This window comes from Protopterus annectens, chromosome 1.part0 (assembly GCF_019279795.1).
Source record: "Protopterus annectens isolate FY-2018-M chromosome 1.part0, PAN1.0, whole genome shotgun sequence".
Lineage (NCBI taxonomy): Eukaryota > Metazoa > Chordata > Ceratodontiformes > Protopteridae > Protopterus > Protopterus annectens.
Genome location: NC_056725.1, coordinates 617553099 through 617578114, shown reverse-complemented (window position 1 = coordinate 617578114; position 25016 = coordinate 617553099). Strand labels below are relative to the sequence as shown.

Sequence of the window (25016 nt, the reverse complement as noted above, 5' to 3'; positions counted from 1 at the left end):
TATTCTGTCTTAGCCCTGTTGACCTTCATTCCTCTCCTCTCTAGAGCACATCTCCACCTCTCTAGGGTCTCCTCAAATTGTTCCCTATTCTCACTACAGATCACAATGTCATCTGCAAACATCATAGTCCACGGGGACTCCTGTTTGATCTCGTTTGTCAACCTGTCCATCACCATTGCAAATAAAGGGCTCAGAGCTGATCCTTGAGGTAATCCCACCTCCACCTTAAACGCATCCGTCACTCCCACCGCAGACCTCACCGCTGTCACACTAGCCTCGTACATATCCTATACCACTCTTACATACTTCTCTGCCACTCCCGACTTCCTCATACAATACCACAACTCCTCTCTGGGCACCCTGTCATATGCTTTCTCTAAGTCCACAAAGACACAATGCAACTCCTTCTGACCTTCCCTGTACTTCTCCATCAACACTTTCAGAACAAACATCGCATCTGTATATCTCTTTCCTGGCATGAAACCATACTGCTCTGCACATCACCCCTATTCTTAAAAATTGGTACCAAAACACTTTCTCCACTTCTCAGGCATCATATCACTTTCCAAAATTTCATTAAACACTCTGGTTAAAAACTCCACTGCCATTTCTCCTAAATACCTCCCATGCTTCCACAGGTATGTCATCTGGACCAACAGCCTTTCCATTCTTCATCCTCTTCATAGCTAGCCTTACTTCCTCTTTGCTAATCCATTGCACTTCCTGATTCACTATCCCCACATCATCCAGCCTTCTCTCTCTCTCTCTCATTTTCTTCATTCATCAACCCTTCAAAGTACTCCTTCCATCTGCTCAACACACACTCCTCACTTATGAGTACGTTCCCCTCATTATCCTTTATCACCCTTACCTGCTGCAGATCTTTCCTAGCTTGGTCCCTCTGTCTAGCCAATCGGTATAGGTCCTTTTCTCCCTCCTTAGTGTCCAACCTTTCATATAACACTTCATACGCCTTATCCTTAGCCTTCACTACCTCTCTCTTTGCCATGAGCCTCATCTCCTTATATTCCCGTCTCCTTTCTTCATTTCTCTGACAATACCACTTCTTCACCAACCTCTATCTGTATACTCTCCTGTACTTCCTCATTCCCCCACCAGGTCTCCTTGTCCTCCTTCCTCTGTCCAGATGTCACACCAAGCACCTTTCTAGCAGTTTCCCTTACTAGCTCTGCTACAGTTACCCAGCTATTCAGTAACTCCTCACTCCCACCCAGTGCCGGTCTTAACTCTTCCCTGAACTCCACCTCACAATCACCCTTTTTCAGTTTCCACCATTTGATCCTTGGTGCTGCCCTCATAGCCAGCCTTAGGCATAAGCCAACTAGGTGGCCGCCTAGGGCGCCGCACTAGAAGGGGAAATTTTCCAGTATTTACTTGAAGGCAGACCAGGATGGGGTCATCGGGTGGTGTGTTGGGGGGCGCCATGGAACCCTTTTGCCAAGGGCACCAGTTGACCTAAGGCCGCTCTTGGCTGCCCTCACACTCCTCTTCTTCTTGCTCACCAACATCATCCTACAGACTACCATTCTATGCTGCCTAACTACACTTTCCCTGTCACCACTTTACAGTCCCCAATCTCCTTCAAACTGGCCCTCCAGCATAGGATATAATCAAACTGTGTGCATCTTCCTCCATTCTTGTATGTCACCCTATGCGACTCCCTTTTGTTAAAATATGTATTCACCACAGCCATGTCCATCCGTTTCGCATATTCCACTGCCATCTGACCTTCTGCATTCCTTTGCTTAGCACCAAACCTACCCATCACTTCCTCATACCCTCTGTTCTCTTCACCAACATGCCCAATGAAACCTGCTCCAATCACCACTCTCTTACCCTTGAGTACAGTCATCACCACTTCATCCAACTCACTTTTCTTTCTAATCCATCGTACACCCAACTTGCGGAGCATATGCACTAACATTCACCATTACACCATCAATTTCCAGCTTCATAAACTTCACTCTATCCGACACTCTTGTCACCTCCAAAACACTCTTGGCATACTGTCTCTTCGGGATAACCCCTACCCCATTTCTCCTCCCATCCATACCATGATAGAAAATTTTGAACCCGCCTCCGATACACCTAGCCTTACTCCCTTTCCATCTGGTCTCTTGCACCCACAATATATCAACCTTCCTTCTGTCCATCATATCAGCTAGCACTCTCCCTGTACCAGTCATACTGCCAACATTCAAAGTTCCTACCCTCACTAACACACTCCTAACCTTTCTCTTGTCTTCCTGCCTTCAGGCATGCCTTCCCCATCTTCTTCTCCTTCGGCCAACAGTAGCCCAATTTCCGCCAGCACCCTGTTGGCTAACAGTACTGGTGATGGTCGTTGTAAACCCGGGCCTCGACCAATCCGGTATGTAAATCTGTACTGTCATCCGCATATATCACTTGGCAAACTTTTACGCCGGATGCCTCTCCTGATGCAATCCTCCCCATTTATCCGGGCTTGGGACCAGCACAAAAAAATGCACTGGCTTGTGCTACTCACATTAAATGTCGCTGTTTATCCTTACTTATACTGTTATGGACATGCACTTAATTGTTTTAATGTGTTTGTGTGTATGTATGTGTATATATATATATATATGTATATATATATATATATATATATATATATATATATATATATGTATACGTGCATGCATACATACTTTTTTTTTTTATACTGTACTTGATTTCAATCTTATAATTTTCCTTGCTTTTTTGTACTGTGGAGCCTTTTGGACAGTCGCTCAATTGTTTTACTGACTACTTTTTTTTACTATATTCTACTTCAAGCTTGTAATTTTTCTTGCTTAGTTGTACTATGGAGATTTTCTCCCCGGGCCTCTGCTGAAAAAGGGATTTTGCTCTGTCGGACTATCCCAGTCAACAAATGTCAAATAAATAACTAAATAAAGTAAGTGTATGTCACTATGCAAGCTTCCTTTTCAACATTTCATTGCAGTTACAATGTTGAGTACATGTGAAAGATGCTAGTTTCACTTTTGTAATGTCTAAGTCTACTGGCAACGACCAATAGACTTTTTCGGTTTATGGACTTCAAGGAGATGTTTCTCAGATAAGAGAAGAGGGCAATTAGGAAGGTAAGGGTTAATGCTGCTGGTTGCTGGGGAGGATGAGGACTTCTATACCATTTTATGAGCAATGAGGATTTGGGTGAACTTGAGGTAGTGAGGTAACTCAAGGCATTTTAAATATCTGAGGGTGGAGCAGTGGTGGGAGTTGTAGGAGTGACTGGCTGCAAATCTATATACCTTGTTATAGCAAAGCTCTTAGGGAGATCTTAATGTTAGTGAAAATGGGTGAGGCACATAATGGTGAAGGAAGGAGGTATGTATTGGCTAGAGTACCTCCTGAGTTAGTACAACATATTTTTTATCTACAGAATACACCTAGTTTTTGGTGTGTTTTTTATGCACATAGCCAATAATACATACCACAGATTGCAATAGCACTAAAAGTATGTAGACACTGGTGACATTTATGTACCTGACTGCATTTGTGTTAAAAGCAAATGATCAATTTGTAAGAAATTAATCAGACTTATGAGCAACTGGGAAAATGGCATGTGTTGGTCAATGTAACAAATGCTAACCTTTGCATTTTGGCTGTTCTGTGGCAGCATTTCTGGTGGGGCATGTTGTGTGAATGGTGCAGCAGTATACATATATCTGGAATTTGTAAGCTTTTTGCAGCTGCAGTTTTGTAATTTTTTTTTTAATGTTAAGGAATGAGCTATGAGAAGCAGACAGAGGTGTGTAGTGTGCATTGACCAAAACTGATGACTGCTTGTGGCCGCCTGCTTAACTTCAGGTGTGGAATGACAGTGGTGTGGTGAGTGTGGCTCTGGCTGCAGCTGCCAAGTACTGTTGTGGTATGAGTGGACCTCTGTGATGCTGACTACCTTGAAGTGGTACAGAGGATTGTCACAATAGTGCAGTGTTAACTGTCACATTTGCACACTGTAACCAAAAGCCAGCGTGCATGGAAACCAATGTTTGAATAACTTTGGGGTTGTGGTACATCTGTACTGATGCGTAACTAGCAGTTCAGTATTGCTGAAGAATTATTATAGGTAAGAGTACATTGTTATCTTATTTTGACAGGTATTGTGCAAGAAACAACTGTGATGAGTCGAACTGCAAAGTGGTGTCACGTGGATAATCCTGACTTCATAATGAACATTGATAATAACTGCCTAATGAGTGATGTAGTGTGCAAGGTTGGAACAGACTGGGACAGATGTACCTCAAACATGAACCAATATGAAGTCATATTGATAAGATGGAGTACTACCTGGCACTATTTGATAAAGAAGGTAAGGGAAGGAATATTTGTAAACATTAGTCTCCAACTGTATATGACTTGAAGTTTAACAGGTTGCACTGTACGATACTCCCAGCTTGTGAAATTTGGAATCTCCATTGGCTTTTTATTTCTGGTCAGTGTCATGTTAGACTTTGCAATGCTGCATTCAGTATGTAGCAAATTGGTGTCCTCACAACTGGTAAGCATTTGAGAGAACATTTGGCCACAGTACTCTTCAAAGCATGGGGATGAAAGATATGCTTGTGCCAGGATATCCCTTTATATAGGGAGTAATATGCTATTCTGTGTGCTTTGTTCGCAAGTAGCAATCTTTACTTCGAACATATTAAACTGTTACACCATTTTCAATGTGACCTCTAAGCAAACGTAAAATTTTCTAGTGTAGTCACAACTGAAAGCAATACACTACAGTTGTAATACTGTCATTAGCAGACAATGGAAATTTGACACCTAACTTAAATTGTGTAATGGTTCTACATAGCCAGTTAGTGGCTGTCAGCTGAAGTGCATCCATGGTCCACGAACACCTAGTCCGTTCTTTGTAGTTCAAACATCTTAACTGTACTGAAAATAAATTCACATCATCACTGGTCTGCTGATTAGGGAGTGAACTGGGGCACTGGATTTGCTTTTGGGGCACTGGATTTGCTTTAAGTAGCACTTATTGCAAGCTTTGTTTTTATACAAGTTTTATTTTAAAATAGAAGAGAATTAAATACAGGTTTTGGAAGCAAGGTGAAAGACAAAATGTGTGACAAGAATTGCTACATCTCTGTCAGTAAATGTGTATTGGAATGTCAGGGCTCGGATAGTACACTGCCAATCAACTTTGTAAGAGTAGGCATGTTTGAATGCAGTGTCCAACACTGCTGTATCTTACAGGTATGGTCTTATCCAACACTGGAGGGAGAGAAAGGGAATACATAATGCATTTTGTCCCAGCATGCCAGTCAGTCCATGCAGTGGATCCTGTTTATTTAATTCATGGATAGTCACCTTGATGCTCTTGCAATAAACAGCCCATCTTGGTAAAAATTAACAGTGGATTGTCAAAGAATGTCCACAGGGGTTTCTGGGAACTTAAAAAGGCAAGGGAAAAGGTAAAGCATATCTGGATACACATAATGGATAAGTGGGGTATGCTTCTAAAGAGAAATGTACAAAATGCACAAGGAAGTTCTTGGAAAACTGAAGAGTGCGATCAAAACAAAATAGTGACTCAAACACTGCATACTGACTTGTGAAAACAGTGTGGCATGATACTTTAGTGATTTAATACCTGTACTTTATTTCTGATTCTTACTGTGGAGCGTTTATACTTTGGGCATCACTGAAACTAAGTTTTACCTGGACCAGCAAGACTTCCAGAAAAATCAGACAAGCCACACAGTCATGTGACATGTGAGAGGGAGCAAATACAGTCAATACTACTATCATAGGTAAATGATGTAGTATAACACCGAGTTATGTAATCATAAAGTGGCCAGTTCTGTCACAACTTTTAAAAAGATTTAAGTTCTGGTGATGTCAGGAAGTATGTGACACTTTAACATGCATCTTAATAGTAAACAATGTAAAGCCCTTTAACTATTCTATTTTTTAGACCATAGTGGTCAAAATTTCTTGGAGTTTTGGGCTTAACAGGAAGCCCTCGGAATGGTACTTGGAAGGCTGGCAAACAGTGCATTGTTAAGTACTATAGAGCATGGATTGCAATTTCAGGACAGGAGGAGGAGGCAGTGACACAGCAAAAAAGTGTCCCATTGTCAAAAGGAAAAGGATAGAACAAGGAAACAGTCCATGAGTCAGATCTCCAGCTGTGAGCTGTCACTCACAGGAGTAAGGAGCTCAAATTACCTTTAGCACTTTGACAGCTAGGTAGGTGAAGTGTGAAGGGAGAGGGGAGGGGAGATTACCATCACCAAAAAGACTGCAAATTAGCCTAAAAGGAAGCAACAGTAAAAATCACTTTTAAAGTCTGTTCTGCAGCATTATCACGGTTTGTGTTAAAGTGGTCACTGAAGAGCACGAAATGTTAGTTAAAACTTTCTGACAGAAAGATAGGGTTGCCACCGTTCACCATGGTTAAAACTGGAGTAAAGCCACGCCCCTCATGTCATCAGTAACCCCACCCATCCCACACATCCCCGCCCACATTCCACCCATTTTGTGATGTCATGATGACATCACTCGACAAGGAGCGCCCTCTTTTTCCATTCCTGCTGCCTTCTTTCGGCTGATTTACTATGCTTTTCTGTATATAAAAAAAAATTTAAATAAATAAATAAAAAAAAAGCATAGTACATCAGCCGATTTACAAACTCCAATAGTCTGTTTCCTTTTTGAAACAGAATACCGGAGTTTGTACAGTGTTATACGGACTACCGGAGTATCAGTTTGATTTCCAGATTGTTTTTTGGGGTGGCAACCCTACAGAAAGAAAGCAGTGTATGCATGCAAAGTGAATGCAGTGACAGCTATTTTGGAACAAAGGTGCCTGCATGATGCAATGTTTTAAAGACAAACACTACATTGTGGGATACCTGGAGGATGAGTAAAAAATCAAAATCACTTCAATATGCTAGACCCCGAATTACGTATAAAAATATTTAAAAAAAAACTGTAACTAGTCCCAGAATGGTGTTAAAATATAGGAAACATCAAAACATGATGAAATAAGCATGTTTTTTGAGTCTGTAGCTGTGGTCCTCCTTTAACACTGCAAGAGTCATGTGATCCCTCAAACACTAGGAGCTGTTTGCATTTTGATGTTTCAGGTAAAGCTTGATGTGTAAAGTAATCTGAGAGTATACACAGGAAAGTGTTTGCTGTTCAAGTACTGAACACAGTATTTGCTGAATGGTCTGGTAACTTTAGGGGATGTTACATTATGGAGTGTGACCTACAGCAAGGGAAAGGCTTTTATTTCCATGAGAAAGTGATCCGTTGAAAACTTGAGTCTGTTATGCACTACCAATAAGACTTCAACAAATTCAGCAGTGACCAAGCACAACATCCATTCAGCACATCATGTTTCAGTAATGCTCAAACTAATACTTACCTCCCTGTCTACTGCTGTAGCATACCCAACAGCTTCCTTATGTGTACAATTCACAGCTTTCTTGAGGGTTAAAATCACCTGTTCATATGTATGGACTTCATCATTAAAAAGCATACAATAATAGGTATCTCCTTTATCCCTGGAAAGAAATCAAAAAACATTTAAACAATGTGTAATAACATAATATAACAAAATGTAAAGCATAAAATAAGCAAGCATCAACACCAAAGCAGCAAAGGTTATCAAAGATGTAAGTAAATTAATAATTAGGCACCAGAAAAAATGAGCAATTGAGATGATCAACTTCAAGAAAATCAATGTTTTTTAATGAAAAATATGTACTTATTGTTCAAATTGATCAGCAGTTTCTGCACACTGACAAACTCACAGCTAGCAGGTGAATTACAAGCACTTAAAATTAGCTGATTGTCAGAAAGGCCCTCTGCGGTGTTTAACAGCTATGAGCTCCTTCCTTAAAGCCATCCCCTAGCATAATTCAAAGTCTCCAACTCCCACAGTTTTGATACAGTGGCATCCCACTTATGTACACTATGGTTTCACCAAGCCAGCTCAGCAGGTCACACCTGAGCAGCATCTGTACAGCTGTGCTTCCACAGAACAGAGGCAATATGCACCTGAAAAACAAACCCTGCATAAAGGATAGAAAATGTTAATTCTGATATAACTGCACATACTGGACTTGTGGAGCAAATGAACATACCAAACAAACAGAAGGTGGGGGAGGGGCAGAGATGAAGAACAGCGTTCTCAATGAAGAAGGATTCTTGTGGGAAGTATCCACAATTACTCTGTATACCAATACTACAAGGGCCATCAAGCAGCAGAGAATAGCTGGTAAAAATCTTGAACAAAACAGTGGAAAAAAAAACTCCTAGGCAGGCAATAGTAAGAAAGGCAAAGAGTTCAATAGGCCAAATCCTGCAGCACTAAATTTCTAAAGGAAGGTCAGCTCCTGAAGAACCAAAGAGTAGGAGCTGATGAAACTGTATGCTGACAGTAATAGCTGGGATTCAAAAATATGAAACAAAAGATAACAGATAAATTTCTACTACTACCAGCCAGCTCCATCAGCTTTATTTTCAAACTGTACATAAACTAGACTACACTGTATATATATACATATATATACATATATATATATATATATATATATACACACACACACACACACACACACACGTGTATATATACACATGTATATATATATATATATATATATATATATATATATACATATATACATATATATATATATATATATATATATATACATATATACACGTGTGTATATATATATATATATATATATATATATATATATATATATATATATATATATATATCTATACATACATACACACACACACACACACATATGTATACATATATACAGACGCACACTGGACTATCTGGCTTACTAAAAGATGTACTCGTGTATTCCTCTCTTTTTCCAGAAGCTGAACATTTTCCATTTCTTCTGAGATAAACAGTCACATGTAAGCAAGACAAGAAGTTATCATAAAGCTGTACATCTGTGGGAAATGATCAGTTTTTAGTAACTTATTAGCCTAGGGCCTTCAGGCACTAGGACCACTCAACCAGCCAAAATTTCCAAGGACATCTGGTACCTCTCCCCATTCTATAATACACCACTCTGCTCTTCCTTTTAGATCTGTGGCTAGCCGGCTATAGACAGATTACATAAAAACACACAACACTATCTAATCCAGGAGTCTCAAACTCAAATAACCACTGGTACTGTATGAGGACTTGCAAATTCAGTGAAGGGCTACAATCTCCAAGGTAAAAAGTGCAGGTCATGTAGCTAGAAAAGTAGTGTAGTTGCTTCTTACATCAATAATTATGGTGGTTTGAAGGCTGCCTGAAGTCCGCAGGCTATGAGTTGGAGATCCATGATCTAAGCAAAGGTGGGGAGAAGGTGGACACTAAGTACACCTGCTTTCACATCAGACAGATGTGCATCCATCTTCTGTAATTCACTGGACAGTCCCAAGTGCTTCTTACAGAATGGACCACTAGGAAAATATGGTCTTGATAAGAGAAGTCCCAAAAGCAAAGATGAATCTGGAAATGAGATCAAGTTTGTAATGCTAGAGTATTTGGTAATGTCTGCCAGTGCACAGATATAAATAAGGGCTACATTCCTGAAGCAGTTTACAAGAACAACTACAGCTCTTGCAGAGTGAACTTTATTTAGCCTGTCATGCTTGACACAGCAAAACTACAATCAGATGGCAATCTGGCAAGGAAAGCTTATATTTCAGACATGAAAGAAAACAAGTTGATCATCTTTTCTTACAGGCAGTCCATATAACTTATGCTGGTAATGAACACCCATTCAGTGCAATTATTACCCATAATCTGAAAAAGTAGACAGATGTATGCACTGTTTACAACTCAATTCAGTAGTAACATCTGACAAAAAAATAACCAGTTTTAAGTGCAACTCCACCTATGTTAAAATACCTCAGAAGATACAGCACATAATTCTGCAACCTTCCCAACTGAATTAATAGCTAACAAAAATAAGAAGTTATGTACTCACCATAACGTTCCATCTGAGTAGGTAGCTTCATTTGTCTGCAACCTGTGGGTCTTGGATCTGATATCAGATCCGAGCCGGCAACTTGTTTCAAGCTAATGGATCTGAGCTCCTAGCTCCTCCCCTCACCCATAATCCCCTGCTAAACCTCCATGACCTCAGATTGAGTTTGCCCCTCAATATATACCCAAAAACGGGTATCCAACTAAAAAGATCAGAAGAAGGCCAGGGGGAAGGAAGGGGGGATGGTTGCAGACGAATGGAGCTACCTACTCAGATGGAACGTTATGGTGAGTACATAACTTCTTAATCTGAAGTAGGGAGTTCATTTGTCAGCAACCTGTGGGACAGAGTCGCCAGCTACCTGAATCTTGGGTGGCCATCATGGAAGGATACTGCGAAGTACCGCAGAGCCAAAGGATGCTCTCCCTCTAGAAATCACGTCCAGTTTGTAGTGGTTAATAAAGGTATGAGATGAAGCCCAAGTGGCTGCTGAACAAATATCATCCAATGGAACTCTAGACTTGAAGGCCGCAGAAGTAGAGATGGAACGAGTGGAATGTGCGCAAACTCCTTCAGGTGCGGGTCTCCCAGAGACTTAGTACGCCAATAGGATACATTGAGAAATCCAGCGTGATAGAGATACTTTTGATATTGCTTTCCCCAAATTAAATTTGGCAAAGGAAACAAACAGCTGGTCGGATTGTCTATGACCAGCTGTTCTAGGAGTATAAAAGCGAAGCTGCCTATGAACATCTAATGAGTGCAGCTTGTACTCTCCTTTATTCTGATATTTAGGGAAGAAAACTGGTAAATTTATGGATTGATTTATATTGGTTTCTGACGCTATTTTGGGAAGAAAAGAGGGATTGATCCTGAGGTACACTCTGTCTGGGTGAAAAATCAAATAAGGAGGCTTCACAGAAAGAGCTTGAAGCTCTGAAACTCTTTTTGCAGAAGTGATGGCTACAAGGAATGCTGTTTTCCAGGACAAGAATTTGAGATCTACTGAAGCAGCAGGTTCAAAAGGTGGAGCAGTCAAGGTGGAGCAGTCAAGGCTTGAAGAACTAGTGAAAGATCCCACGGTGGTACGGCTTCTTTTATAGGGGGTCTAAGCAAGAAAGTGCCCTTGAGAAAGGTTTTACACAACTTGGCCGACATCAAAGGTCCTGTATCATGTCCCACATGGTAATGTGAGATGCTTGCCAATTGCACTTTGACGGTTGAACAACTAGCGCTTTCCTGAAAAAGTTTGGTTAGGAAGTCTAATATGGATGGAAGAGGAGCCATAAAGGGATCTAGATCATGATGCTCCGCCCAGATGGAGAAACGTTTCCATTTACTGCGGTACACTTTCTTGGTGGAGGGCTTATGCGCTGCCACAAGGATGGCTTTGACTGGTGAACAGATACCGGGAGTCCTAACTAGGAGTGGAACTGGAGCAACCAAGCTGTCAGTTTCAGATTGTCCAGGTTTGGGGTCGGTAAGTCCAACGGATGGGAGATTAGATCCGGACTGGGATCCAGAATCCAAGGAGGATTCACTAGGTGAGACCACAGGTAAGGGAACCAAATTTGCCGAGGCCAGAATGGGGCAATGAGGATCATCCTGCTCCCCAACCGCGAGGCTTTCTGTAAGAGTTGCAGCATCAGGGGTAGAGGAGGATAGGCATAAAGTAGACCGGGTGGCCAAGCATGCACCAGAGCGTCTCTTGGAGTTTCCCCTGGAGGGGGAATAAGAGCGAAGAAATTGCCTCATTTGGTGTTTGAGGGAGACGCAAAAAGATCGCAGCAGGGTTACCCCCATATTGTGAATATCTGCTTCGCTACTAGTGCATTGAGAGATCACTCATACGGGGTACGAAGGGTGCGACTGAGTTTGTCCGCTAGGATGTTGGTCCGTCCCAGAATGTGCGTTGCAATCAGAAAGCGGTTGGTGGAGATCGCCCATTCCCACACTCTCATGGCTTCGCGGCATAGAGGGTAAGATCTGGTTCCTCCCTGTTTGTTGATGTACCAGACAACCGACATGTTGTCTGACTGAATTGCAATCGTTCCTATGGGGAGGAGATTCTGAAGTGCTTGCAACGCGAACAGCACCGCTCTCATCTCCAGAACATTGATATGCAGGGAGATCTCTGTGTCGTTTCACATGCCTTGGACCGTCCTGCCTGAATAATGCCCCCCCCCACCCGAGGCGGGAGGCGTCCGTGGTCACCATGGCGAGAGGGGGAGAGGTGCAGAAGGGACGGCCCGTATGGAGGTCTGAAGCTTGGAGCCACCATAATAGAGCCCTCCTGCAAGCCTTGCTGATAGCAATGGGGTGGTGAAGAGGAAGGGATAGAAAGGACCATTGCACTAGAAGTGTCCATTGCAGTACCTGCATGTTTAGACAGACGCATGGAAGGAGCGTAATCGCTGCCGCCATAAAGCCTAGTGCCCTCAAGACCAATTCCGCTGGTGAAGTCTCTGATTGGAGGATAGCCCGCAAATGGAGTTGCAAATTCCGAATTCTCTCGGAGGTTAGAAAGGCCCGTAGCTCTCTGGTGTCTATTCTGGCTCCTATGAATTCTATTACTTGTGTGGGGCCAGAAGCGATTTGTTGGCATTAATGGTGATGCCCAACTGTGGGGCTAGGCGGAGAAAGAAATCTCTGGCTGAGCAAAGTAGATGCCTTGTTGGAGCGGTCAGGAGCCAGTCGTCCAGGTACGGAAAGGCCTGTATTCCCTCGAGTCTCAGGTGGGCCGCAATCACTGCTAATACCTTGGTGAACACCCTGGGGGCTGTGGTGAGGCCAAAGGGGAGGACCCTGAACTGGTAGTGACTGGCTCCCAGCCAGAAGCGGAGGAACCTCCTGGATAGTCTGTCCATTAGAATGTGGTAGTACGCATCCTTGAGGTCTATAGAGCACATCCAATTGTTCTCCCTTAGAAGGGGGAGAATAGATTGAAGAGTGACCATTCGGAATTTTTCCTAGGTTACTGACAGGTTCAAGCGGGAAAGGTCTAGAATCGGTCTCAAGTCCCCCGTCTTTTTTGGCACCAAAAAGAACCTGGAGTAGAACCCTAATCCGAGCTGGTCATGGGGGACGGGCTGGATGGCTCTTTTTCTTAGCAGCTGCTGAATTTTTGCGGCTGCGGCCTCCCTCTGATCGGGTGGTACATCGGGGAGGCTCTTGAATTTGGGGACATGGAGTAATGGTATTTTGTCCCCTCTGGATATAATGCGGAGCACCCAGCGGTCTGTCGTGATGGACTCCCATGCTGCTAGGTGCTCCGAGAAGCGCCCCCCCCGACTGCCTCCAGAGTGGAGCAGCCGGGCAACCCTTCAGGGCTGCTGTGTGGGCCGTTCAGAGAAAGGTTCTCTGGACCCAAAGTTTCTCGGAGCCCCTCTGCCCCTGGGGCGGCGTCCTCCTCTGCCACGGAAGGACTGGTTGTCCGGAGCAGTTTGGGAATGTTGCGATTTCCGGAACCACATCTTCTTCTGACCCTTTTGGTTCTTCGAAAAGGACCGCTGGGGAGCAGAGAAGCGGACTCCGACGGCAGACAACGTCGTCCCGTCTTTCTCGCTCTGGACAAGTGTCTCGCGAACCGTTTTGCCAAACAGGGCAGAACCATCGAAAGGGGCATTCGCAAAAGACGCTTTAAAAGGCTCCGTAAAGTCACAATGACGGAGCCAGGCCTGACGTCTCATGACTAGACCTGCTCCGCTAGCCCTAGCGGCTCCCTCTGTGGCGTGGGACAATAGCCGCATAGAGATATTTGAAATTTATCTCAGAGTGGCCATTCGGGTGGAGTACAATTGCTGGTCATCCGCCGACATGGACTCAGGAGGGGAGGCAGCTTATTCTTTGATAAGATCCCGCTGCATCCTGATGACATGTGCCATATAGTTCAGAGACCTTACCGAGAAGGTCGCTGAACTAAAAACTTGCTTCCCTAAGCGGTCCATTGAGCGGGACTCCTTGCTCGGTGGATGGACTGAGGGGCTCTCCTGAGCTAGTTCCCTCTTCGTGGCTGCCGTCAACATGGCATCTACGGGGGGCCCCTTGCTCCAGTGCGATTGGTCTGAGGGGGGGGGGCTTAGTATTCTGTCCAGGCATTTTGGTACTGGCTCCACAGTGTCTGGATCCTTCCACGCCCCGGTGGTAATGAGGTACACCAATGGGTCGGCCGGAGGGGACACCCAAGAGGTAGACGGGCCTGCTTCGAATGCCTCCAGAAACACGGACTCGTCGGAAGACTTGGGGGCAGACCACCCACCTCTGATCCTCAGCATCTCCATGATGTCTCCAAAGGAGACATCCTCAGGGGGTGATCTTGGGGAGCCTTCCCCTTCCTCCAAGTCCGTGTCCTCAGTTAAGGACTCAGGGGAGTCCACGTGCCTCCTCTTGCACTTATGCTTGCGGGGCACTTCCTCGGGGGGGCTGTCCGAGGAGGCCTCGCCAGCAACATCCTGTTCCAATGGAACCATCTGGGACATTGAAGCAGGCTGTCACTTTGGCCGGGTGATGGAAGCCTGGCCCAGCAGAGAGGGAGTGCAGGGAGGAGCCGAGACAAGGACCGAGGGTCCAGATGCTCTCAACAGAGCCCTCTCCACAACATCGAAAGCCGAGGGGGAACCACTCTCTCTCAGACCCGAGAGTCGGCTCCCACTCGGATCCGATGAAGGGATCGGAACCGGCGCCGAGACCACTGGATCCAAAGGACCAGTGCGCTCCGACCTGGACGGAGCCGAAGGCACACTGAATCCCTCGGATCCGAAGCTCGGGCTACGGCTCCAAGAGGTCGGATCCGAAGTACCAATTACTGCCGGCGCCGACCCACCGCCAGCTCCAATGCTGCTCGGCTCCGAACGCTCCGAACCCAGATAGCGGGTCAGAGAAGGAGCAATAGGATGGAAAAAAGGTGTGGAGCTCCCCCCCCCAAAGGGGGGAAGGAGGCAAGAGCACTCCCATCTGCAGCTGGGCCTGGATGAACCTTCGCACCATCCGGTCCAAGTCTGCATCGGACATACTGAAGGTCGATCTCGAAGAAGTCACCGAGGCAGGCCTGGAATGCCGCCTCGATGACCTCAATGGAGATCGGGCCTCCTCCTCCTCGGGCCCTGGAGAGAAACAAGGGGATCGGAGCCGAGGAGGAGGAGGAGACCTAGAAGCAGTGGAGGGAGAAGCCCGCTTAGCTGGCGGGGCCGAAACGGAGGTCTCGGCCCACCGCTTGTGGTGCTTCTCCCTCCGTTTCTCCCTCCTGGCCTCCCTGTCCTCCGACGCTTTAGCTGGAGTTTGAGTCCCGGTCGGAGGAAGGGGGGCAGGAATGGCAGCAACCACAGCCTATGGTGGAGCCACGGGAGCAGCGGAGGCCGGAGCTGAGTCCGGGGGTAAAAGTCCCGCCAAGACCAGCTTCGACCTCCTCTCTTTCAGTGCCCTGGGGTTGAACGCTGCACAAATGGTACAGCCTGAGGTGAGGTGTTCAACCCCAAGGCACCGAACGCACCGAGTGTGGCCATCAGCCGGGGAGAGCTTATGGCCACACTCGGTACATTTGGAAAAAAATGGCTTTTGGGGCCTCAGCCATACTTAAAGAAAAAAGGTAATGTAACACACACGCACAGGCCCCAAAACACAACACACAACACACACTCTCTAATGACCAGCGAAGGGAGGGAAAAAACTTCTTAAAAGAAATTATTTTTTTTTTCTACAGGGAACCTAACACTTACACACTTAATATTATTGTGAAAAAATAAGAAAGTTGACAGAAAATATTAACTTAACTGCCAAGTACTAGACGAGCTCACAGGAATCCAGCTATCCACAAGCGCGGCAAACTAGATCTGAGGTCATGGAGGGTTAGCAGGGGATTATGGGTGAGGGGAGGAGCTAGGAGCTCGGACCCATTAGCTTGAAACAAAGTTGCTGGCTCGGATCCGATATCGGATCCAAGACCCACAGGTTGCTGACAAATGAACTCCCTACTTCAGATCAATATTTTTGAAGATATTCTGTATCTGAAAGCAGCTGGCTCAGACAGAGCCCAAATCAATTTTTCCAAAACTAAGTGCAAGTCCCAAGGAGGTAGTGCATTTCACAGCACAGGTCACAACAAAAAAGCCCCTTCGGCAATGAAAGTGAACAAACACCATCCTGCCCCTGCAGAAAGTTAAAGGTGACAGCCAAATGACTACTCAAAGAATAACTCAAACCAGTAGTAAAAATACCTGCTAAGTGATGTACTGTGGGGTGAGGCAGAATGAAAGGTTCAGGCCTTTGAAGTTGATCACACTGAGAAACTTACCCATTTCTCCCTCTATGCTTTCCTCATACAGAACTTTTCAAAAGAGGAGAGTATATAACAGGAGTGTGCACTGACCACTCTATCTAAAAAAGCAGGGTTGTCACTGACAACTACTGGAAGTGGATAAGTCAAGTTGTGTGACACAGTGAGTAAGTGCCTGGGTGAAACCTGCATGATGGAGGAGACTTTTTATGCTTACTTTTGTGGGCTGGAGTTGCAAACAGATCTCAGTAAGGTTCCTTAACTTTCAGATTTTATCACAAAGATGCTCAGGGGCCCACTCGAGTGACTGCAGCAGTTATCTGCTGAGGTATTTACCGAAGAACTGGACATGTGAATATGCACTGGAACTAGAAGCCAATTCTTTATCATTCAGTCCTACACTCCCCGCAGCTTCCCAGCATAAAGATTAGGATGGAGTTTTCTCCTTGTTTGCCAATACGCTATACAGCTGCCATGCTGCCCTATTGTATAATCATAAATGCTGCTAACTAGGAACCCTGGAATGTTTGCAGTGTCATCAGTACTGCTCTTATCACTAACATACTGATGAGAAGTTCTGATGACATCCAACTATCCCAAAATATCTGACTATTGTAATAACTCCCCCTCTCGCAGACCAGAGCTGACACCATCCATGGTGACTAACTATGGAAGACTGGACGTCTAAGTGTATTTACCATAAATGTAGATGCTCAAGTGCATGCACTGTTGCAGTCATCACTCGTGGGTTATCCCTGCTACGTAGCCCTCGAATCGGCCCAAATACTACAGTCAAGCTTTTCCCCTGCACCGGCTGCTGTCGCCTTTGGACTGTCGTCAGTGGTATAAAGGAGAGCAGCCGGCACCATTACATCAGTTTTTCTTACCCTAACCTGTCGAAGCCCCTTGAAGGAAATGTTTTAAAGAGCCTCTGATGGCCCAAGGCCACAAGAATGACAGTTAATCTCCAAAACAAAAAAGATTAAGGGGAAAGGTGGGAGGGAAAATAGGACTGCAACAGTGAATACACTTGAACATCTACATTTATGTTAAGTGTACACAGCTGTACTATGGTCTTCATGTTTCATTGTTGCAGTCATCACTTTTGGGAAGATTCCCAAAGCTGAGGAAGGGGAGGATGGAAGTATGAAATTCCTAGGATTCAGCTAGCATGCCTTGCTGGACTGCAGAGGCAATGCCTGCCCAAGCCCTGGAGAACAGAGGCAGGTGGTAGTGTTTGGTGAAGGTGTGGACTGAGGTCCAAGTGGCAGCTTCCAGGATGTCCCTGGTGGGTACTCCTCTAAGGAAGGCAGTGGAAGTAGAGGCTGCCCTAGTGGAATGTGTTCTGATAGATTTAGGAGGAGCTTTTCCATGAAAAGTGTAGCAGAATTGTATGCAGGGAGTTATCCATTTTAAAATGGTCTGTTTGGAGATAGGCATCCCCTCTTTCCTTGGGGCGAAGCCAACCAACAGTTGATCGGTCTTCCTAATGGACTTTGTTCTGTCCAGGTAGTATCTTAACTGTGCACATCCAGTGTGTGCAGAATTCTCTCCCCTGAGGGTTTGGAAAAAAGGTGGGGAGATGTATAGCCTAGTTTAGGGTCACATCTGATACTACCTTTGGCATGAATGAGGGATTAGTCCTGAGACACCCTGTCTGCATGGAAGACAATGAAGGATTCAGTGGCCATGAGAGCTTGAAGTTCTGACACCTTCCTAGCTGAAGTAATAGCCAACAGGAAGGCAGTCTTCCAGGAAAGGTTTTTTTAGGTCTGCTGATGCAGATGGTTTGAAGGGAGGCAATGTCAGTTTTTCTAAGACATAGTTCAGGTCCCAGGCTGGAGTGGGTGCCCTTCTAGGGGGCCTAATGTTAGATGCACCTCTGAGGAATTGCTTAATCAAAGGGTGAGAGAAGACAGGCTTGTTCAGCATGAAAGTGTGCTGAAATGGCCAAGGAGTGGATTTTAATGGAGGAAAGGAAAGGCCCGCGTTAAGTAGCTCCGCTAGGTAGTCCAGAATAAGTGGGAGGGATGGCTTGGAGCTGCTCTGACCTTTTGATAAGCACCAGGAGTTGAATCTTTTCCATTTCTCTGAGTAAGATTTCCTGGTGTTGGGCCTTGTGGCTTCCTTAATGTCTCGGACCTGCTTGCTCAACTGTGGGTTATCCCCGGTCCCCGGGGGAAAAGCCATGCAAAAAGTTTGAGAGTGTGCAGGTTTGGATGCAGAATCTCCTCTCTGGCTTGTGTCAGGAGGTCTGCAGTTAATAGCAGAAGCCTGTAAAGCTCCTTGGTCAGGCTGAGCAGAGCAAGGGGCACCAATGTTGCCTGAGCCAATCTGGTGCTATAAGGATGGCTTTGGGTCCTCCTGCCTTCTTCTGAGCAGTACCCTTGGGAGTAAGGGCAGGGGGGAACGCATAAATGAAGAGACTGGTCCACTGGAATGAGACAGCATCCACTTTCCAAGCTAGGGGGTGGAACTCCCTGATGCAGAATTTGTGCAGCTGATTGCCGTTTTGTGAGGCAAAGAGGTCCACCTCTGGTGTCCCCCAGGCCTGGGTGATTTGGAGGAAATGTCCCCTTTTGGAGTTTCCACTCATGGGGGTCTAAGTAGTTTCTGCTTAGATGGTCTGCTAGGGTCTTGTTTACTCCTGGGATGTACTGGTCTATCAGGTGTAGGCCCATGGAGGAGGCTGTCTGCCAGAAAGTAATGGCTAGTTGGCAGAGAGGGTAGGAGCGTGCCCCCCCACACTTGTTGATGTACCACATGACTGTTACTATCTGTTTTTATGAGGAGGACACCTGGTTTTAGGTGGTCTTAGAAGGATGTGATATAGCCTTGTTAACTGCCATTTCCTTAAGTTGATGTGCTAATTAAGGTGCCTGAGGTCCCAAGAGCCTTGGGTGCACTGGGTATCTTAAATGAGCACCCCAAGCTAGGTCTGAGGCATCTGTGGTGATAGTCTGGCCTTATGGTAGGTAGGTGAAGGCAAGGCCCTTGTTCTGAGTGCAGGCCTCTGCCCACCAAAGAAATCCGTTCCTTATGCATGGAATGAAGGGGAGAGTGGTCGCCATACATTGAGAGTGTTGGCACCAAAGGTTCTTTAGGTACCACTGGAGTTTCCTCATGTGGAGCTTGTCCAGGGAAATCATCAGAATGCTGGATGACATGTAACCCAGTGCTTGCAGAATTTTCCTTGCTGTGAATTTTTTTCTGAGTTAACTTGGATAAGTAATTTGGCAGAAAGCATTGTTTTTCTAGTGAGAGGAAGGCTGTTTGGGAGGCTGTGCCCAGGAGTGTGCCCAAGAAGGTGATCTGCTTGGAGGCGTTTAGGTATGACTTTTTCCTGTTGGTAGTGAACCCTAGAGAGGTTAGGGTTGTTTGTACAAAGAGCGGGTCGTGTAGTAACTTCACTTTGCTGTCTCCTTGGATTAGGCAGTCGTCCAGATAAGGGTAAATCTGGATGTTTTGCAGTCTGCAGAAGGCAACCACTGGGGCCAGGCATTTTGCGAAGATCCTGGGAGCCGTAGATAAGCCAAAGGGTAGCGCAAAGAACTGAAGGTGTTGTGAACCTGCTCTGAAGTGTAAGTATTTTCTGCGGGACTCCCTTATGAATATATGAAGGTAGGCATCCTTTAGCTCTAGAGTGGCTAGGTATGCATTTTTGCCCAGCAATGGTAAAAGTTTTTGAAGAGTTAGCATTTTGAATTTTGGCATATCTAGGAAGGTGTTTAGAGTGGACAGGTCGAGGATGGGTTGCCAAGTGCCTTCTTTTCCTGGCACTAGGAATAGTCTGGAGTAAAAACATTTTCCTGCTTGCTCTTGTGCTCCACTGCCCCTTGAGCATGGAGAATGTGCACTTGTATTAATGCTTCTGCCCACTGATATGGAGGTAGATTTGGGTAACCTGTTAAGGTTGGGACTTGTTGGAAGGCAAATTTGTAGCCCTGAAAATTATTTTTAATACCCATTGATCCTTTGTTACAGACAGCCAGTTTTCTTTGTACATGGACAGCCTTCCTCCTAACCTCTGACGGGAGGGGGGGTAGGTGTCATTGCACGTGCTTAGAGTAGTGAGTGGACTTGCAACTCCCTGCTGTGGGAGTGTTTGAGGGCCACTGCTTAGTTCTTCGCTGGCCTTGGTTTTGTGGTCTAACTGGTCTGTTCCCTGCAAGGCCTCCCTTGAACGTGTCTATTGGGGGCTGGGAAAGACCAGTGCTTAGAAGGAAAGTTTCTGCTGAATATGGGAGGTTGAGCTCGGAGGAAGTCTTTTACTGTTTGCATAGATTTAGCTTTATCCTCCAGCTTTTTGGTGACCTCCTCTGCTTTTGATCCAAACAAGCGGTCTTTATTCCAGGGGGGGGCATTAAGTAGTTCTGATTTTATATGATCCGGCAGTAGCTGTTCTTTTAGCCATGCATGCCTCCTAATGACAGAACCTGCCACAGCGGCCCTATTTGAGGCTTCTAGGGCATCAAATCCACAGAGCAGGGATGTTTAGCTACTTTAGAAGTAGAGTGCAGAAGATCTGCTAACTCTTTGGAAGTATTAGTGTCAGGTAAAGATGAACTTTTTTGTTTAAGTTCCAAGGTGTGCTGTTGATATTTTAGCATATGGAACTGGCAGTTAAGAGGTCTAATAGCCAAGGTTGTGGAAGTGTACACTTTCTTACCCATCTGTCCAGAGCTCGAGTCCTTGTCAGAGGGAACTGGGTTTTTAGATGAGCTAGCCTTGGCCCCTGTGTGTTGACCTCTAGGTCTGCTGCAGGGTTTTTAAACAAGTACTTATGTGAATCAGGCACCCTGTAGTACCGATCAGGTTTTCTAGGAGCAGGGGGGTAGGATGTCAGGTGTAAGGCTACATTCACTGAAGACATCATTCACCATGTCCAGAATAGGAGGGATGGCCAACAGTCTGTGCTGAGGAAGATATAGAAACTCTCTTAGCCTTTTCTTAGACTGAGGATAATCTTTGGCTTCCCAGTGGAAATGCTCTCTTGAGAGTGTGCAGTGTTTTCCCAAATGAAAGATCCTCAGTGGGGGAGACAGAATGAATGGATTCCTCTGCATCAGAATCCTCAAAGGAGGTGAGAGGTTACTGTTTCTCATCTGAATCAAGATAGTCTGAAATTTCAGAATCCAGTTGTGTGTGAACTTCAGGGGAAGTATCCCTTTTTCTTTTTGAAGGAGTGGTATGGCTACCCCTCATGAAAGTGATGAGGTCCCTCCGCCATTTTCAGTAACTATGTCGGAGGCAGTGGAGTAGGAGTAAGATGGCGACTAGAGACCATTTTCTTTGGGGTGGTCTTCTTTTGTATCTTAGTAAATCCATTTGTTGCTGGGATACGATAGTCTGAGGCGAAGACACCATTTTTTGCCTTGAATAGTTTGTGCACAGAACCTCCTTGGAAGCCGGTGCCTGTGTAGCGGCTCCGGACCCAACAGAAGTGGAGACAACCAAGGGATTGGATGATGAAGCACTCCCTGATGGCATAGCAGACTCTGAAAGGGTCTCAGTAGAGGCCTGCGAAGGAAACGAGTCGAGCAACAGGGGCTGTGAATGCGCCTCACTGAATTCCTGAGAACTGACAACTTGCTTCTGAGACAGGTCGTCTGAAGGCTTAAGTTTGTGTGGTCTGTCCCTTTCTTTATATTTTCATTTTTTGGGAATATCCATAGACTGCTGACCGATGGATGGCATTTCATAATGCGAGGAACTACTTTGGAAATGCCTGGCTACAAATTCAGCTCTACAGCGAATAGTCCTTGAAATGAATGAAAAGTGTGCAGAACCAACAATGGGGGATGTCGTGGTCTGGGCCTAGACAAGTAACATACAAGGTATGGAAGTCTTGGTGTGGTATTTGTTTTCCACAGTGGAGACAATCGGTTAGTGCAAGAAAAAGGTCCCCAATAGGGTACTTAGCTTTAGTCATTTTCAGATTCAACTTTCACTCTGGCAACGAGCGGCTGGCACACATGCAAACTGCTTTTGCTTTGGGCTCCACGGCAAGAAAGATTGATGTAATGGCGTCGGCTCCTCTCCTTTACACCACTGACAACATGGCATCAGTCTACAAGCGACAGCAGCCGGCGTAGAGGAAAAGCTTGACTCTGGTATTCGGACCAACCTAGGGCTACCCAGCAGGGATAACTCACATGTGATGACGGCAACAGTGAAACACGAAGAACCTCTACCAAGGAAAAAATTTCTGGAGTCCATCTACCTAGACAAATTGCAGGCATGCAAGATACAGATTTGGTACTGCAAAGATCTACATTCTACTTTCATGTAGAATTTTGCAAAAATAAACATGGATATGGCTGCTGTCATGTGGCAAGCTTGGCTTGGCTAGAATAGAGCACAAAAGAAAATTAACTTTTGCTTGAAGGGCTTACACTCTGTGGGGAGTCTTGCTCTTCATACCTTGGGTGCCCAGGCTGCAACCTTTTGCTAGATTCAGTGTTATTCCAAGAAAATGTACCATTATTTTTAAAACATTATTTTCCTGTTCAAATCCAAAGCTTTTCTGACTAGCTGTTATTCTTCTTCCTGTTATTTGCCTTCTCAGTACAGGTAAAGTACAGTTGTGTACACTCGCCATAAATGTAGATGTTAGAGTGTATTCACTGTTGCAGTCATTACATTTGGGTAATCCTGCTGGCAGGTTGCCCTCAGTCAGCCTGAATTCCAAAGTCTTGGGTCCTGTGTCAGCTGTTGTAGCCCCTTCCCTGATGTCAGGTCGTCAGGGGTATAAAAGAAGAAGCCAACGCCATTTTCTTTAGTTTTTCTTGCCCCAAATGTCAGGTGCCCCCTAGAAGGGTAGCCAAAAATCATATCTATATATAAAATTACATGCAGCAATATAAACTTTACCTTCATCCACATGCAAATACACCACATAGGTTGTATAAATTAGAGAAGGAAAGATAGGTTCCATCAGAAGAAAAAGGGGGAATGGCGAGTGGGTAACCTGGACTGCAACAGTGAATACACTCGAACATCTACATTTATGGTAAGTGTACACAACTGTACTACATTCTTCATGTTTCACTGTTGCAGTCATTACATTTGGGTAGATTCCCAAAGCTATGGTTGGGAGGCTGGAGCTAAACAGCATTAGGAGCGGCTATGAGACCCTGCAGAACTGCAGTGGCAAAGCCTGCCCTGGATTTAGAGTAGATTATTTGTTAAGTTTTTCTGCATTGCCGCCTACTTTTGAGCATTTTCTGGCTTGTTAAACTTGATTTCTGTGTTGGTAACTATTTAGAACACAACCTAGAGCTGATTATTGAATTTCCTGCCTGCACTTATTTTTAAATCGTTTTTTTTTCTTAAAACTTGCATTTTATCTGTCTCTGGCCTAGCACTCAAGTGTGGGGGGTCATTTACTGCACTGTTCTAACTTGTTGATCACCTGTTAACCTCTGCTTTCCTTAAAAAAAAAAAAAAAAAAAAAAAAAAAATCTTTTTTCCCACTTTTCTGAGATTTAAAAAAGTTCAGTTACAGATTTGCTGTTCTGAACTGTTTGTAAGTTTCTTGGAGGCCATTGTTTGCTTGGGCTAAAGGGAAGTCTCTGTGTTCATCAGTGGCAGTGATAAACACTGAGCAGCCTGCCTGCCCCCGTGGGAGTGGTTACTGCCTTGAAACTGTAGTTTTATTGCGCCATTTTGGGTCAATTCCTAACTCCTCGATCTCCCTCTCTTAAAATCCTCTTTTGTGCGGTTTTGCGCGTTTTTGCACATAGCGCAACATCGGGCAGCGCCGCCTAATTGGGTTTAAAGTATTCCTGGCTACACGAAGTCTGCTCTTCACTTTTTCCCTTAGAACTGCTCTATCTCTCAAAGTAAGCACCATATTCTCATTCTAAGGCCCCTCACTGGTCCAAATAAGAAATTTTACAAGTTAGCACTAATAAACCATAAGCACTACTTACTCTTATACTCTCTACGATTACCTTGTCCCCTATTGGTCCATTTTAATTCAGTTCCCTATATTACTCCAGCATGTCCAAAGGTCAGTCAATGGTTTCCTCTCCAGTCCAGCTGGTGAATCTGAGAAATTTGAGGCAATGTTACAACTGTCTCATGTACACGGACAACCCTCTCCTCCTCCAAACAGGTTCCAATATATGTGAGAGATGCAACCATATTGCCAAACTGGAGGCTGAGCTCTCTCATCTCAAAACTGGTGTAACCAGTCAGGAGGAGAAGGTAACCTCACACAACACAATTCCAGTATCACACAGTCCCACCACAACAGCGAACCAAAAACATAAAAACACAAAAACATACACGGAGGCTCTAAATATAAATCTACCTAAGTAACAGAGACCTCCAGAGCAGACATCCAAGCAAACGCTACCCTAAAACAAAACACGTACAACACATAGCACACAAAGTCAGTGTGCCAAGCAGTCACAGCCCTTAAGGTTGAATAACACACCTGATACTCTTGTAATAGGTGACTCTATTGTCAGACACACTGACGTCCCGCTCACCAGGCTGAATAAAGAGAAGGTCACAGTGAGCTGCCTGTCGGGTGCTAGGATCCGCCACATAACGCAAGCACTCAGGTCACTCCAAAGCAAATACAAATATGACTCAGTCATTGTACATGCTGGCATGAATGACCTAAGACGCACCTCCCTCGACTACATGAAAAGAGACAGAGGAGCTCTCTGATCATGTAGCCCAGGCTGGTATGACCCTGACCTTGAGCAGCATCT

The 25016-nt window shown here is 45.0% G+C and overlaps 1 protein-coding gene across 3 annotated transcripts in view; it reads right to left on the bottom strand.

Annotated features, from left to right (window-relative positions):
- The window catches only part of UBR2 (ubiquitin protein ligase E3 component n-recognin 2), a 5196118-nt gene that overhangs the window by 4662801 nt on the left and 508301 nt on the right, over positions 1-25016 (bottom strand). For all 3 annotated transcript variants that reach the window (XM_044061864.1, XM_044061881.1, XM_044061872.1), the window contains exon 6: positions 7433-7571. In XM_044061864.1, coding sequence (XP_043917799.1) covers positions 7433-7571 — 139 coding nt within the window. The remainder of the gene's footprint in view (positions 1-7432; positions 7572-25016) is intronic.